Here is a 15,417-nt window from a genome sequence, read left to right as displayed (position 1 = left end):
AGTCCACGAGTTTATCTTCTGTCTCTACATCGATGGGCTCAGGGTTTCCTAGATCAATCACTTCAAACTCCCCCTGCCCCTCTTCTATACTCAGAACTGTGTCCTGGTCCCTCAAATGCGCCTCACCCTTTTGATAGCGTAGTTCATGAAGGGCTATATTCCGCAGGTATTTTCTAGAATTTATTTTGGACACTTTTAATTCCATTAGTGGCTTCCTTTTATTATCTTTGTTCCACTTTTTATAAACATTGTTCAGTGCCGCGTCCCTGTTCTCAGATGTAGCATTTACTGGGGGTCCAGTCACTCTCTCTTGGGTCCCTTGCAGGATTTCAATCACATCTAACTCTTGGTTTTCATTGTTAGTACTCCTGTCTGATGTAGTTCTATTTTCTTCGGGACTAGAGATTCTGTCCGAGTCTTTATCCCCTGTTTGGAGTTTATTGATTTCAATGTTCCAGACATTTCTAACGTGAGGGTGGAAAGGGTCTTGAGTTCACTATGCATCATACATTGCGTGTTTTGGACAGCAAGAAATAGAAGATGCATATTGACTTCCTTGAGCGGGGCCTGTTCTTTCCGCTTGGGTACTGAAGCAAGACGCAGACCCTGCTCTATCACCTCCTCATTGTGTCCTGTCATGGCCAACCTCATGATGTCTCTCGTTTGGAATATTTGAGGAGTGTCTATCGGGGAGCTATTATGTTGGCAGAGTTCACCCCGAGGATTTCTGCCCTCCATTTGGTCAAAAATGGTTTGAGTCAGTGAATCTACATCGTCCATATATAAGGATTGGGAGGAATTGTGGGGCAGTGGGAATTCAAAAACATCACCCGCCCCTTTTACCCTCATCTTCCTGAGGCGACGGTGGTAATGGCAGTGTTTGTGTTCTAGAGAGGCTATCCCTTCTGTTGGTGAATACCAATGGCGCTGAGAGTAGATTGTGTCTACTGGAGGGTGTTTCCCAAATTTTCCCGCATTATGACTGGCGTGAGCTATCAGTACCTCACACCACTCTGTGACCGGATCAATGGTAGGGAAGCTATATCCAGATTACCCTTTCCTATCTTTCTCAGAACCGTGCCTCGTGTTCGACTTAGGCTTTTGCCAGAAGGCCGTTACTACAATGATTTGTTCGGTTTTCACAGTGTGGCTCCCTGTGGTCTAATACAGCGGGAAGGGAATCAGCGCCTCTCTTAGGTTAAATAAACAGTTCCGGGATACATTTGCCAGGGGGCGCTGCATTTAAACAAACTCACGTAGTTAGTCGGATAAGGAAAGACATGTTACTTTCTTAGACTCGAGCTGAAGGCTGGAGGCTACAAACTGCATCAATTTTCTTATACAGCTTACAGTCAGTCAGAGGGGACAAGCACGAGCTCAGCTAGACTGCTCGGCTAGCGAACAGCAAACAGTACACTTCCTCTGTGCACTTCCCAGCGCGCACAGCAGTGGGCGTTATAGGGCTTCCTGGATTATGGACGGGGCCTCAATGAAATCTTAGTAACCTAGTAGCAAAGTCCAATGGCTTGCAGCACAGGATACAGCTCACAGGTAAACAGTACACTTCCACTGTCCACTTACTGATGTGCGCCCGCCTGATGCTCGTGGCAGTGGAAGTTATAGGGCTTCCTGGATTATGGGCAGGGCCTCAATAAATCAGAGAGAAAGTAGGGATTCTTCCAGCATATATGCACTCCCTCAGGATAAGCTGTTTGCCTTTGTCCTTAATGGCTGCCAAAAGCTTGTCAACAGTCGTTACGGGAGGAGATGGATAAAATACAGCATCTCAGCAGCCTTCGCCCATCACCCCCAAATAGGTCTCCTCCTCTCTCCCTGGGATATATACCAAAGCCCGAACTATTGCCTTCATCAGGGGGCATCCAGAGCAACTTATTCACTCACTGCATCCCTATTTGTTGGAATAATTATAACTGCTTCTTTATCTGCACACATATTCGGGCCATTTTTAATAGGGTTGATACTGGAAGTATCATTATTCTCTCTCGTATTATAGGGCCCATTCACCTTTGTTATTGCTTTCGATACTTGATCCAAAATCTGGCCATGCATGCAAACTTCAGAGTGTACTTTGTCGCACAATTTCAATTGGATTTTAAAAGCAAATTGTAAGGTAGCTATTGTAGACATAGATATCCTCGATCTTTCTAAAACAGATATTTCATCATTCATATTCCTTCGCTCAACAAACCGTCTCGGCAATGTGGACAACCTGTCCGTAATTCCCTCAGACGATACTTCCATTGTTCTTCCTGTATCTTTTTGTCTCTCTCACCATATTTTAGTTTGGAGAGAAAGACAAGTTCAGGGGGAATTGTTATCAACCATTGTTGTTTCAGACTCTAGGAACTGACTCCCTTCCGTCGGGTCACCTCTGCGTTCTTTATCACCGTTGTCAACAGAAACAGGTCCAAAAAGGGAAATAATGTTCCCCTTGTGTCCATGGACGGGAGGTGCCCCCTTAGAACTAGTATCTTGTTCTCAAGGGTTAGAGGTCATGTTCTCCTCTGTGATCACTGGTTTTGATTCAGCTCCCATTTGTATACCAACAATAAAGAGAAAACATGGGCAAGGGCGTAAACTCACCAGCGTTCAGATGTTAGCAGCTGTGAATTTGATTGTCGCAAAAGCTGCAACATATCCCCAACTGGCTCTATATGTGTTGGACAGCAGTTTATGAGCTCCAAGCACCAGCACGGGGGCTGCACACCGAGTCTGCAGGTAAGTGTAATCAATTCCAGAAAGATCCAACTTATTCCCAACTGGCTCGATACGTGCCAGAGAGCAGTGTATGAGCTCCAGGCACCGGCACAGGGGCTGCACACCGAGTCTGCAGGTAAGTGTAATCAATCCCAGAAAGATCCAACTTATTCCCAACTGGCTATATACGCGCCAGAGAGCAGTTTCTGAGCTCCAGGCACCGAGTCTGCGGGTAAGTTTAATCAATACCAGAACGATCAGCGCCAAATGGTGCAGGTGCTGCAAAGACCGCCACTTATCCGCCACTTGCTCAGCACATAACATTAGCAGATGCTGCTGCAGTTAACTTTCAATGGTCCGTCAAAGCACAGCAATAAAGTTCAGACCAAGGAGGACAGGCATCGAATCACAAAACAGGCACACACTCCAAACACAAATATTAAAAGGGGAGCAAACACTGTTCTGGTAAACCTGGACATCTAGTCAATTGCAACTAAGGCACAGACAAAACGTTTGCCTTTCAGAAAATCACAACACAAGAAACCTACACAAAGGGGGTTGTAATGACACATTACTATTGTGGATGTGTATTGATACACATTCGAGATATAGCACAAACCATAGAATTCGTCCCCCCACCCCCACACACATTCACAATCCCCCCTGTCCTCCCCCTACTGGGTATCACTACGAGTCAAAGCCCGCGAAAGGGCAGATAATTTAGAAGTTGTCTTAATTTCTGATAAGGCAATTCATTTCCTAGCATAGTCACCATATGGCAAGGTATAAGCCCACTTGCACAGCTGCAACCATCATATGAAACGTGCTCTACGCATGCCATATAAAACTTCCAACTAAGTGCATCAGTAGTCAAGCGGCGAGTCCTCAAGGACACTGTGTTTACTATTGCAGCTTTGCCTGGCAAGATCTTGACTGCAACCTTTTATGAAACGCACTTTCACTTCGAGTTCACGTTCAAAACTTTCCATAATGCATAAGGTTCCGTCATTTCATCACCGGGTGTCATGTCGCAGGTTTTTTAAAGTATTTTATTTCGATATTTTATATCTTGGGTGTGAGGGGGGGGTTCCCCCCAAACCACCATCCCCTATTATTTTTTACCTATTGCAGACCCCCGCACCCTTTATATATGCACACATTTCCAGCCCCCCCTATATATTTCGAAGAGGTTATTTGGTAAAACGTAGTCGGAAAAAACCCATCGAAATTACACCCATCGATGAAAGAACGCGGTACCGTTCATATGTACTTTACCACAGTAAACCAGAGGACACATCCAATCTCGTTATTGCCCACCGGGCACATTGCACCTGAGCGCGTTTCACAATTTCACGGCTATTGTTTTAAATTTCTGTATGCTCGCAACAACAGAGAGAGAGAGACTTGTGGCAGCCTCAAGACAGGATGAAGATGTCATTAAATACTATTCTTAGCAAGGCAAAGGGGGCTGCGAATTGTGAGGAAGAGAGAAAAGTGGGGTGGACGGGAAACAGTGGCGCTCACAGGGCACAGTGAGCAATGTGCAGACTGGAAAAGGCAGGTTGACAGGGATAGACAAAAATCAGTACCAACTTTCTTAATAGTGGTTCAGGAGATGTACAGAAACCCATATTTCAGAAACTGGTTCCAGTAAAAATCATTTGGAAATGATCAGGTCAAGTTACCATGAGGACACCCTCTCTCTATATCATATTGAGAAGATCAAACCATGTGAACCAGCCAAGCTGTGCACTGGCTATTCAACTCTCATACTCAAGACACGAGGAGATAGCTTGTTTGCTGTTTTCAGCACTGGTGTTGGAACCATCTCCACCCCAAAAATTCAATAGTAAAAGCCGGAGAATCTCACTTTTTCAAAAACATATGCCTTTTGGTCTGGTCAATCCCCACCTGCCATACAAAACTGCAACTATCCGTAGATAAGTACACACCCTCCTATTGTTGATTTGTGCAATTCATGCGTACAAAACGCCACATAATACCTTCCAAAGCAATAACCCTATTTAAGAGGTGTATGTTCTAGACAAAAGACAGCATGTCAGAATTCATTTGTTTTGTTTATTTGATCATACTATAATCATGAAAAACATTTACAAAGAAACACATCAAATGCATTAATAACACATCTATTAAAAACCAATTGTCAAAGCACACATTTTATCACACCAACAAAAAACTCACATCTCACATATCATTCCTCACATACTTTTTCACCCCCATACATACAAAACACCACTCGTACTTGTGCAAAAATCACCATCCTTGTAACTCAGAACATCCCAAGTATCTGGATTAGTACCTTAATTGCTCAAAGTGCCTAGTTAACAATATTTTAAAAATAGAAGACAAGGTAAATGTTCCAAAGTGGTTGCTCTTAAAACACATATCAATTACCACATTTTGTCTATGTAAACCCAAGTTAGAGCCAACTCTCGGAGGAGTGGGCTCTATGGTGTTGTCGACTCGAGTTTTGGGCAACCAGAGCGGCCTGTACAGTTTCCGTCTGGTGCACCTCATTAGGACATATACATTACAAACAAAAAACAGTTCTTAATACAAAGAGAATTCAAGTTGATGTGAATTGACTGATCTCCAATTTTCAGGGGCTAGTTTCTTTCGCTTTAGAGGGTGTAAAATTTCAGTAGACCAAGTGTGTTTCCCGGAAAGCCACTTCCAAGGTGTGTTGGCTTCAAATCTAGTCTCTTCGTACAATGTTGGCAGAGCTGTGCCAAGGACAAAGTTCCTTCTTGGTTGCCATGTTATATCTTGCAGTTGTTTCCCTTTCATCACCAAAGTGTTGTTTTCTCCCAGCCGGATTTACTACAGGCCAGTTGGTTCAGGGCGTTAGGGCCATCGAAGCGTGATCCCTGTATTCTCCACCAAATGGACACTCGATTTAGTCAGTGTCTCGCACTCATAGTGTCTGCAAACACTTGTGTAATTTATTTGTGTGTTGACAGGCCATGTGAGATTCAAGAATCCCCACCTGCGCCCAGATGCAATTTACTTGTTCCGGGACCTTTCTTATGGTTATGCGCTCTACAAATGTGCGAGATCAATTTAAATGAAAACTTCCATCAAAATACCCAGTCACGTCACAGACTGGTTATGGCGGGATACAGAGGATGCCTGAAGCGGCTCAATGTCAACCACCAGCAGCTCATGGTGGTGAAACTGCCAGACGGCATCTAAGTAAAGGTTTCTACAGGATCCAGTTTTAGCTTACAGGTTTCGAAACATCGGGCGGGATATATCCAACTGAAAAAAACAAATGAAAAATCACCAAATACAACAAAATGGGCCTGAAACTTTCTGGATAGAAAGGCAGAAAATATAAAAACAACCCATATGTTAAGAACTGGATCCAGTAGAAACAACGTGTAAACAGTGAACTGGAATTCAGATCCGGGGCCCCATGTCTTCAGGTGGAAAACCCGAGACAACTGAGGGCAATAACAAAAGGGCGAGTGGTTCCATTGCAGCCTCTTCTAAAAGCAGTAGTGGCATTTGAACGTATAGGCAACATAGTACATAACTATCAAGCTGAAGGAACAATTGTATTTTTATTGTTTGATACATTTAGCAGTGAAACCTCTTTCATAGTAATTCAGGAGATGCACAAAACCATATGTCGGCAACTGGTTCCGATATTACCCATGTAATAATGCTTTTAATGGGATCCAGTTGCTGACATGTATATTTTTATTTGACAATCGGGCAAACTATACAGATGGCAAAAATACACTGGCACCCTTTTATGCACCACCACACATGCACTGTGTGTTATACATATGGATCTTGCTTTTAATTAAATGCTGGTCACACATATGGTAATGGCCTTAAATGTGCGGCCATACCAGAAGGTTTTGCTGTGCACAATATTAGAAAGTGTCCTTACTGTGCACCTTCAAAATGCATGTTAGGAAAGACGTAAACGTGCAACTTACATGGTACTTGATTTTTATTAAACAGTGACACCAAAGTAAGGAAGCTTAGTGCCAGGAACTGTGAAGGTACGCATACATATGTAATGTTGTGCTCACACTTGGAGTTTGTACTAATCATCATATGCGTTAAAAGAATGTACTTTTTGCTAAAAGAAGAGGCCTTCTCTTTTATACGGTGGCGTTTAATGGCCATATATGAATAGCAATTGCAAACTAGAAAGAGACCTGCTGACCTGGCAAGAACTTGTTTTTAACAGAAGAATTGTGTTTGGTCACTGTATGTCGAAGCATGTTGAGCCTGCTAAAACTATCTGCAGATTACGGGTGGGGAAGGAATGAGTAAGCACAGCCTCGTGCACAGAGATACACAGAGGGGCACGAGAGAGAGCGAATAACAGATAACAGGAAACCACAATAGCAGATGTTGAACTGTTGACCTTGATGCAAAGTCATGACTGGGAGGAACCGCCTTGTGGTGGACATAATCTATGTGCAGCAATGTATGACAATGTAAAACAGATGGGTATAAAAGGACCACGATGTGCAGGGCAAAGCGCGGCACTTTGACGACTTGCTTTGCGAGACGTTTGAACTTGCTGCCCATTCGCGAATGCTTGTGCATTAATAAAGTAATGTTAACTTGGCTCTTTTCTGTCTGAGTTATTGCAGGGTCCCTCTTGTACTGGTTATGGACGGCGAGAAATCGCACCCACAATTTTGGTGTCAGAAGTGGGACGCGAAGGAGCGACAGTCCGTCACTGGGTGAGGAACGCCGCGGCGGAACCGGAGAAGGAATTGATCACGGGGCCCCAACAACTGAATCCGCACCTTTGATTGCAACCAACGCGTCATCCTTGTTTTTCCGGCTCCGTCGGCGGTGGAACAGCAGGCTGTCGCCCTTCGGGTCCGGAACACTCTGGCGGGACCCTTAAGATAAGTGGTATGGACGGATGCATGATGGAATAAGGGAATAATGATTCAGGGTTTGTGAAGAGGACGGTGGTAAGTCCGTCTATGAAGAAGTAATGTTGAAATGATGATATGATATGTTAGATACGCCAGGAGGATGTATTATTATTGTTAACCAATAGGTGCATATTTGGGAAAGGTGAGTGTTTTAGGCAATTGCGGTATACCAACAAAATGGGTCAAGCGGCTTCCAGCAAGAGTGGTATAGGCAAGAGACACTATGCCCCTCTTGAAGGAACCCCTGCATTTGATATGTTGATTAAACATGGATTGAATTCAACATTGTTCTTAAACTTTGACGACTTGCTTTGCGAGACGTTTGAACTTGCTGCCCATTCGCGAATGCTTGTGCATTAATAAAGTAATGTTAACTTGGCTCTTTTCTGTCTGAGTTATTGCAGGGTCCCTCTTGTACTGGTTATGGACGGCGAGAAATCGCACCCACAACTGCTAAAAAGAACATTGAAAGGGCGCACTTATCTGAAGAGGTTTTGTTTGCATTAAATAATCAGAATAGGAGCCTAAATACAGGTGAAAGGGGAACCACCTTAACCACAGAGAAGCAACACAAAAAGTACCTGTACTGTATCTCAAAGCCGTTTAAGCACCCAACAAAGTAAACTAAACCACTTGTGTAGACTATTAGCATCATACCAATCATGTTACTCAGTGGGAAAGAGCGAGGGTCGATGCCACAGTGTTCTTCAATAGCCTGCACTTCCAGAATCTGAATGACGGCAATGAAGGGTCAATGGCAAGTGCCAAGTGGGTCATGTCATGATCTGCTCACCAAACACCTGCACGGCATGGCTATGGATCGGATGGGCACATGGTCAAAGTACTGACTCGTATGCCTCTACCCATCAATACAATCCGGTCCCATGTAATAATGTCCCCGCAAAAATGTCCCCGCACAAAAAAGTCAGTTTTTTTTGTGGACACATTATTACATTGAACATGTTTATAATGGGTGGCCAGGGGACATCCCTGCAACCCGCCCCCATACATAATGTCACCATATATAATGTCGCCAATGGCTTTTCCCAGCGCATTATAAATGGGGACATTATTACCCGATACCTGCGATCCTCCAATCTTCACACTAGGGCCCCCTTTCATTGGATACACCAGCTGTTTACTTGCACCATCATATGCGACAGGACCTAAGAACACAGACTTCCTGAAAGGAAAAGGACTGGTGCAAAAGTGTGCAAATTATCGCTGTGGCCAGTTGCACCAGATTTTCAAAACAACGGACAGGTCTTTGGCAACGAAAAATAAGTTTATCAGCTACGTTGGGGGTGGGGCTCAAGTAACACAGACCTTGCGTGTTCAAAATAGGTGCGACTGGAAAAGAGCCAGGAGTGGGGACATTCAACACAGTAACCGGAGGAAGAGAGGCACAAAGAAGAAAGGCATTTGCTTCTGCAGTAATTTGCACTGTTCCAACCTGGACAACATCAGCTTTACAAGATAGAAGTCAGATGAGGGACCTGGGCAAATCCACAGGAACAAATGTCACTTTGTAAAAAAGTTTTCTTGAAAATGGTTCACGTAACCCACAGTCAGGTAAAAATATATATATATATATATATATATATATATTTTTCTTTTTAAAAGGCTTGGGACTTTTCGCCTGCCCCCGTTAGGCCAAACTTCCTAGGACTTAGGCCAGGTGATTTGTCTCCTTCGTAAATCATTTCCATTTAAGGGTTGTGGGAGCAAATTATTCATGGTGCTACCGGCTTCTTTGCCAATATGCACCACGAGCATATCGGGCACAGAACCATTTGCATGTTCAGGTGAGGACATCGTAATGTGAAACTACTGCAGTGTGTACGCGCAAAATGGGGAGTTTTGGAGATTGGCCCCTGTCTTTTAAACCAGAGGGATACACATATCCTTCCTGGCACTGTTCTTTTGTAACAACAGAGCAGGCTGTCCCCACCACCATGGTCCAAGATCCTCAGAATTCTAAACAGAAATTCTTATCGGCAGGATCATCGCATTCAGTATCACCACAGGAAAGAATATCGAGCAAACCTCACCCAGATTGTCCACCCAGGAGCAGGCTGTCCCCATCACCATGGCCTAAGATCCTCAGAATTCTAAAGAGAACCTCTTATCGGCAGGCTCATCACATTCAGTATCACCACAGGAAAGAATATCGTGCAAACCTCACCCAGATTGTCCACCCAGGAGCAGGCTGTCCCCATCACCATGGCCTAAGATCCTCAGAATTCTAAAGAGAACCTCTTATCGGCAGGCTCATCACATTCAGTATCACCACAGGAAAGAAGATCGGGCAAACCTCACCCAGATTGTCCACCCAGGTCACTTTGATTAACCTCTGCCATGCTACTGAAGACGCCTTATTGCAAAGGATCCCGGAAAGGTGCAATATAGAACAGTCACAACCTCTGATCACCTACCATCTGTGGAACACAACCACACGAGATACACCTAGTCTTCTATATTTTAAGAAAAGACTTCAAACCTACTTCTTCATCCAATACTTTGAATAGGGTTACCATACTTTCACTTGCGTTACGTTCCAAGTTTCACAGATCCAGCAATTCCCAGCATCAGTGCCAAGGTACCATTTACGGCGAATGTGCACTCTATGTAAATCACCAAAGACAGCATGACATATCAATAGTCGTAAACCAACAAAGTCAATGAACCACAATCAAGAATGAAATAACAGAAAGAGCATCTTACCTTTTGGCTAGTGCTAGGTGGAGCGTTTTTGAAGAGGTCCCCATTCGTAATCGATTTTCCCGCCAGCACCACGGCTCTACAGTCTGCGCATGCTCCAATAGTGAGTTCTTTGCCATCATCAACCAGTAAGCTGTTGCTTATCCTGGGAGTGTAGAGAAAGACAGGCAGTCTGGCCACGTGCACCGCTTTCAACCCAAGGCACCGCTTCTTCTCCTGCCTGCAAAAGAAGCAGACAAAGGTCTCCACTTTGTACTGCCGGGACCAGGGGCTGCTGGGGTGCAGAGTGCTTCGACCTTCGTGTTGCAGCCACTGCCCGAGGAGGTCATGGTAGCACAGCCCACAGGTGGAGACTAGGCCAATGGAGTCGGCTGGACGGGCCCTGGGGGCTGGAGGGTAGACGGTCAGAAAGGGAAAGAAGGGCTCCTTGTCTCCGAAACGGTTGGGTGGGTTCACATTCAGCTGGAACTCCTGACCAGGGCCAAGCTCTTCACCACATATGTAGCAGATGGTGGCATGGCCTCTCCGAGCGGGTACGCCGGAGGGCTCCTCACTGGAAAACACTTGATGGTAGCGTCCTAGGAAGCTCTGGACGGATGTTATGAGCTCTTCACTCTGGCAGGCCCGATAGATGGCCCAGATGTCCTCCAGGACCCCAAAGCACTTCCTGCAGCTGGCTGCCTCCCCTTTGGAGGTAAAGCCTTTGGAATTGGGGGGACAAGGGAGGAGTCGAAGGAAGGGGAAGTGCATGGTGTTGCGGGCATTTCCATTCTTAACTTTACAAGAAACCAGCTTTGTCTCCTTGGTACAATCTTCTCCACAGAGGTAGCATACCTCATGCTCGGCTACGCCAGACTCCACTTTATAATTGGTTCCATCTTTTGGGGGCATCTCCAGGGCCTTAGCATTGAGGGGGACCATGTAGAGGCGCTGCAACACAGGCACACTTGCCACCTCGAAACTCTGCCACTGCTGCATCAGGGAGGAGAAGCAGCAGGAGCAGACCTGAGTGCTACCTGCGGGACTGATGGGCTGCGCACCTGGTGGTGGGCTATGCAGCCAGAGGAAAGGGAAGAAAGGTTCCTGTGGCAGGTGTTCCTGCTTCTGCACATGGATCTGATGTCGGCTGCCCTGGGACAGTCGGCTTCCACAGATATAGCATGCGGTCCCCCCCACCACTGCTGCAGTAGACGGGGTGTTGTTCTGGAGGGCAGACGGTCCACTCCCATTCTCTCTCTTCCCCTCCCGCCAGCTCCCGCGCTGTTGCTCGTCATTGTCACTGGTGATGTTGATGTCCTCAGAAGAGCAGTCCCTCTGGGTAGGGCCACTCTGAGCAGCAACGGGTGACATGGTGGAGGAGTTGCCCAAGAGGGCATGCAGGGAATCCTCATAATGCCCTTGTGCAGTGGCAGGGCCAGCTTTATATTTGGGGGCTCTCAGACTCCAGTCCTGCTGCTTTGGATGGGGGATCACCTCACCTATTTTGCTCCTCAAAGCCCCCTTTTCCTGTATTAGAGTGTGTGCACTGGGTGCCCCCAACGGCCTGACCTGGTTGGGCTCCTGCTCGGGCTCCGAGAGGGTCTCATCCTCGGAGAGGGAGGAAAGGTCAGAGTCACCCCGCTGGTTGAGGGCATCCTCATAGGCGGGGTTCCACTCTCGAGGGGGTGGCCTACGTGGATCACCAGTGCCCCCGCACTGGTAGGGCCTCTTCAGCCAGTACATGCGCTTGTCAAGGGGTGTACGGCGGCGCTCAAAGGCACTCCACTGCTCTGCCAGGAAGTGCTGACAGACTGCACAACATGGCACGGTACCATCTGTGCTAGGCTCACAGGCTCCTGGTGCCGGTTCCTGCTGAGCCAGGAATGGGAAGAAGGGCCCACCTGGCTCCGGCGGGCTGCGCACCGGCAGCCTCACCTCACGGCCACGCAGCACTGCCCCGCCACATATGAAGCAGTAGACAGGGCCTGCCAGCTCCCCGGTCCCCAGGGCTGCCATCAGCCGCTGTTTCCGCGACACCAGGACGGGGCCCTCGTGCTCTGGGGAGCTCATGGCACCAGGGTTGCAGAAGGGAGCGGAAATGCAAGTACCATGGAGGGCCTAGGGGAGGCGAAGCGAAGGACTCCAAAGACACAGGGACATCCTTGCAGGCCCAGTGGATTTCAGTTATCCGAGGTGAGGGGGGGGTGGAGCAATCAACCAAAAATACTATGACCCTCCAGTGACTCTGCGTGAAGCAGTCTTACCTGGAGTTAGACCCACCTGAGGCCCAGTGAGAAGCATTCACTTGCACTAAGCGGGAACTCAGTGGCGATTGGATGAGGCACTACCTTCAAGGAGGAGAACCACTTGGGGCTCAGTTTCGAGCAATCTTGGGGGGAAGGGTTCCTCCCTGCACGAGCGAAAGCAAGATGCGGGTCACGGGGTCTTTGTGACATGAAAAGACACTTTGTGTGTCACTCAATTCCATCGGCGCCGAGTTGGCCGTCTCGCAGCACAATCCCGACAAAAAAACGGATTGAGAAATGATGCATAAAACCAGAGCAAGGCTCCGCTCAAAGCCAATACCCGGCGCCGCGGCCACAGATAAGAGTTGCCCCGGAGATGGAAACCGGGAAGCGGCAGCTCCAGCAGAGAGGGTGTGGATGTTTAGTTCCTGGTCTGTACACTTAGGACTCACTTCTTTCTTCTAAAGATTAAAGCTATGAAGCGTGTTCCATCTTTAAACACAAGGTACCCCCGAGAACTCCTTCAGAATCTCTCCCACGAGCGCCTGGTGGGCGGGGCAGGTCCTCCGGGGGAAGGCGGGTCCAGCACTGTATGGCTTACTCACAGCCAATCACCGTGCAGCTCAGAGGAGCGGAGGCAAGCAGTCCCTCTCTGCACCCAGTAGTATCCCCTGGCCGGTGTCCCGACAGTCCGTGCACGTGCTGCTGTCGTCCCCTCACACCTCGCCCAGCTCCAGCACTGCACGCGCGAGCTCGGCGTGAGACCCACGTGCGGCCACCTCGCTGACAGCCAGGAAGCAGCGCCTGCCGGGGGCTCTCATACTCCGCGCAGGAGATCCAGTCCTGCCCGTACCCTGGCAGCAGCCCCAGTATACAGCATTCCCAAATCAGGCAGCGTGCCCCAAATCCGTGCAGCTCCAAACCCAGGCCGCGTACCCCAAATCCGTGCAGCTCCACCCAAATCCGTGCAAATCCAGCGGCGGGCTCACAATCCGAGCACGAGGTCCATCTGTCAGCGCAGTTGCAGCTCCTCAAAAATCCATGCAACTACTGCAACGTCCACTCACGATTCACGCACTAAGTTTCGCGAGTCCACTCGAGCAGAGACATCCCAGTGTGCACAGAGGCATACCTCCAGCTGTGCATTCACAATCCGGCAGCTCGCGCTGAGCGGCCCCACCATCAGATCCCAAAATTCCAGAGTGCCATTTGCTGCCCCAGCACAAGAGCAGACCCAGTTCAGTGTGGTCAGATAACTTCCAGTGCAGAGACGGCTCCCAGGCCAGTCAGCCCGTGCCCGAGCCTCACCCGGTCTCCGTGTGACGTCCCCCCCTGTGTCTGATGTATTGCAGCCCCCGCACTCCCGGATGTACTCCCAGCCCCTGGCTCAGACCTCCAGGACTTTCCTGCGGCTCCACAATCTCCGCCAGCCGCCGCGGTGGGAGACGAGGGCTCCTCCCACTTCTCCCGGGGGAGTGGACGGAGCGCACGCCGCCCCCACCTTAGCCCTCCCACAGGGGGGCGGCACAGAGCAGCGCTCGCCCACCCACCAATATCCACGCCCCCGGCTGCAAACTTTCAAGCTGCGAGGAGTGTGAATTCTGCCTGTAGCGGCAAAGGGGCACATCAGAGGTGCCTGTGAGTCACTCCCACATCTTCCCATCACCGAGAGAGGGTCCAGAGAGGAAAAGACCCCAGAACTACAAGAGAGGGAGAGGGGGGGGCACACAACGGGCATCTCCACGTGCCTTGGTAACGGGCGCAGAATTCCCAGAGAAAGGGAAATGACGACGGAAAGGAGGCACATACAGCTGTAAGGGTCCGCCTGGCAAAGCTACCGGGTCCACCATGTCACATGTGACACTTTCTTACACACCAGTAACCAGGGCTTTACCTGGGGTAAGAAATCGAGGTGGGTGGGGGCCTCATTTGGGGCGTGGCATCTGGGAGGGGCGGGGCCTCAAAAGTACGCAAATCGTAAGGTATGTACACAAATATATATACATGTTATATATTTGTATGGGTACGTTACTATGGTTTGTGTACTTTGCAAGCCATATTTTCTACACATAGAAATATGTAACATATTTCTATGTTTAGAAAAGATGGCTTGCAAAGTACACAAACCATAGTAACGTACCCATACAAATATATAACATGTATATATATTTGTGTACATTTCTATGTGTAGAAAATATGGCTTGCAAAGTACACAAACCATAGTAACGTACCCATACAAATATATAACATGTATATATATTTGTGTACATACCCAGTGGTGGAAATGGTAAAAAGGTGGTGGGGGATCCCACAACACAAGGCTCTGGGTTGGGGGAGGAGTTTGGGGGGTGTGGTCTAGAGGGTGTGGGGCACGCCATGGACATTCAGCAATGCTGGAATACTAAAATATATATTTATATATATATAATGCTCGCTACATGTACAACTGAAAGGAATCAGTTGTACATGTAGCGAGCATTGTGCATTACACACCAGTACCAAAGCTGCGGTAAAAGGCAATGCTGCCGTCGGGGGCACAGTTTTTTTCTTTTTTATATATTCCAGCGCAGTTCACGGGCTTGGGCGGCTGACTCTGGCCGGATCCCGAGATCCGGCTCCATATCTGGTGCCGGATCTCGGATCCGCCGAGAGCCGGCCCAGCACTGTGCATACCTTACGGTTTGCCTAGTTGTCATGCCATCCTTTTGAACATTTCGGGTGTATAAAAGATGGCTTTGAAAGTACACAATTCAAGCCATCTTTTATAAAGCTTTGACTACGGACAAAATTGTCCGTCGGCAACGCTTTATAAAAGATGG

The 15,417-nt window shown here is 47.9% G+C and overlaps 1 protein-coding gene across 2 annotated transcripts in view; it reads right to left on the bottom strand.

Moving 5' to 3' along the window:
• The window catches only part of GSE1 (Gse1 coiled-coil protein), a 1,546,392-nt gene extending 1,532,385 nt beyond the window's left edge, over nucleotides 1-14,007 (bottom strand). For both annotated transcript variants that reach the window (XR_011283474.1, XM_069636384.1), the window contains exon 1: nucleotides 10,377-14,007. Coding sequence is in view for 1 of the 2 variants with exons in the window: in XM_069636384.1 (XP_069492485.1) it covers nucleotides 10,377-12,422 (2,046 nt within the window). In the remaining variant the exon portion in view is untranslated. The remainder of the gene's footprint in view (nucleotides 1-10,376) is intronic.
• Nucleotides 14,008-15,417: the final 1,410 nt, after the last annotated feature.

Source organism: Ambystoma mexicanum, chromosome 1q, assembly GCF_040938575.1.
Source record: "Ambystoma mexicanum isolate Mex_15411 chromosome 1q, UKY_AmexF1_1, whole genome shotgun sequence".
NCBI lineage: Eukaryota > Metazoa > Chordata > Amphibia > Caudata > Ambystomatidae > Ambystoma > Ambystoma mexicanum.
Note: the sequence above shows the minus strand (reverse complement) of the source record. Positions and strands in the feature narration are given on the sequence as shown.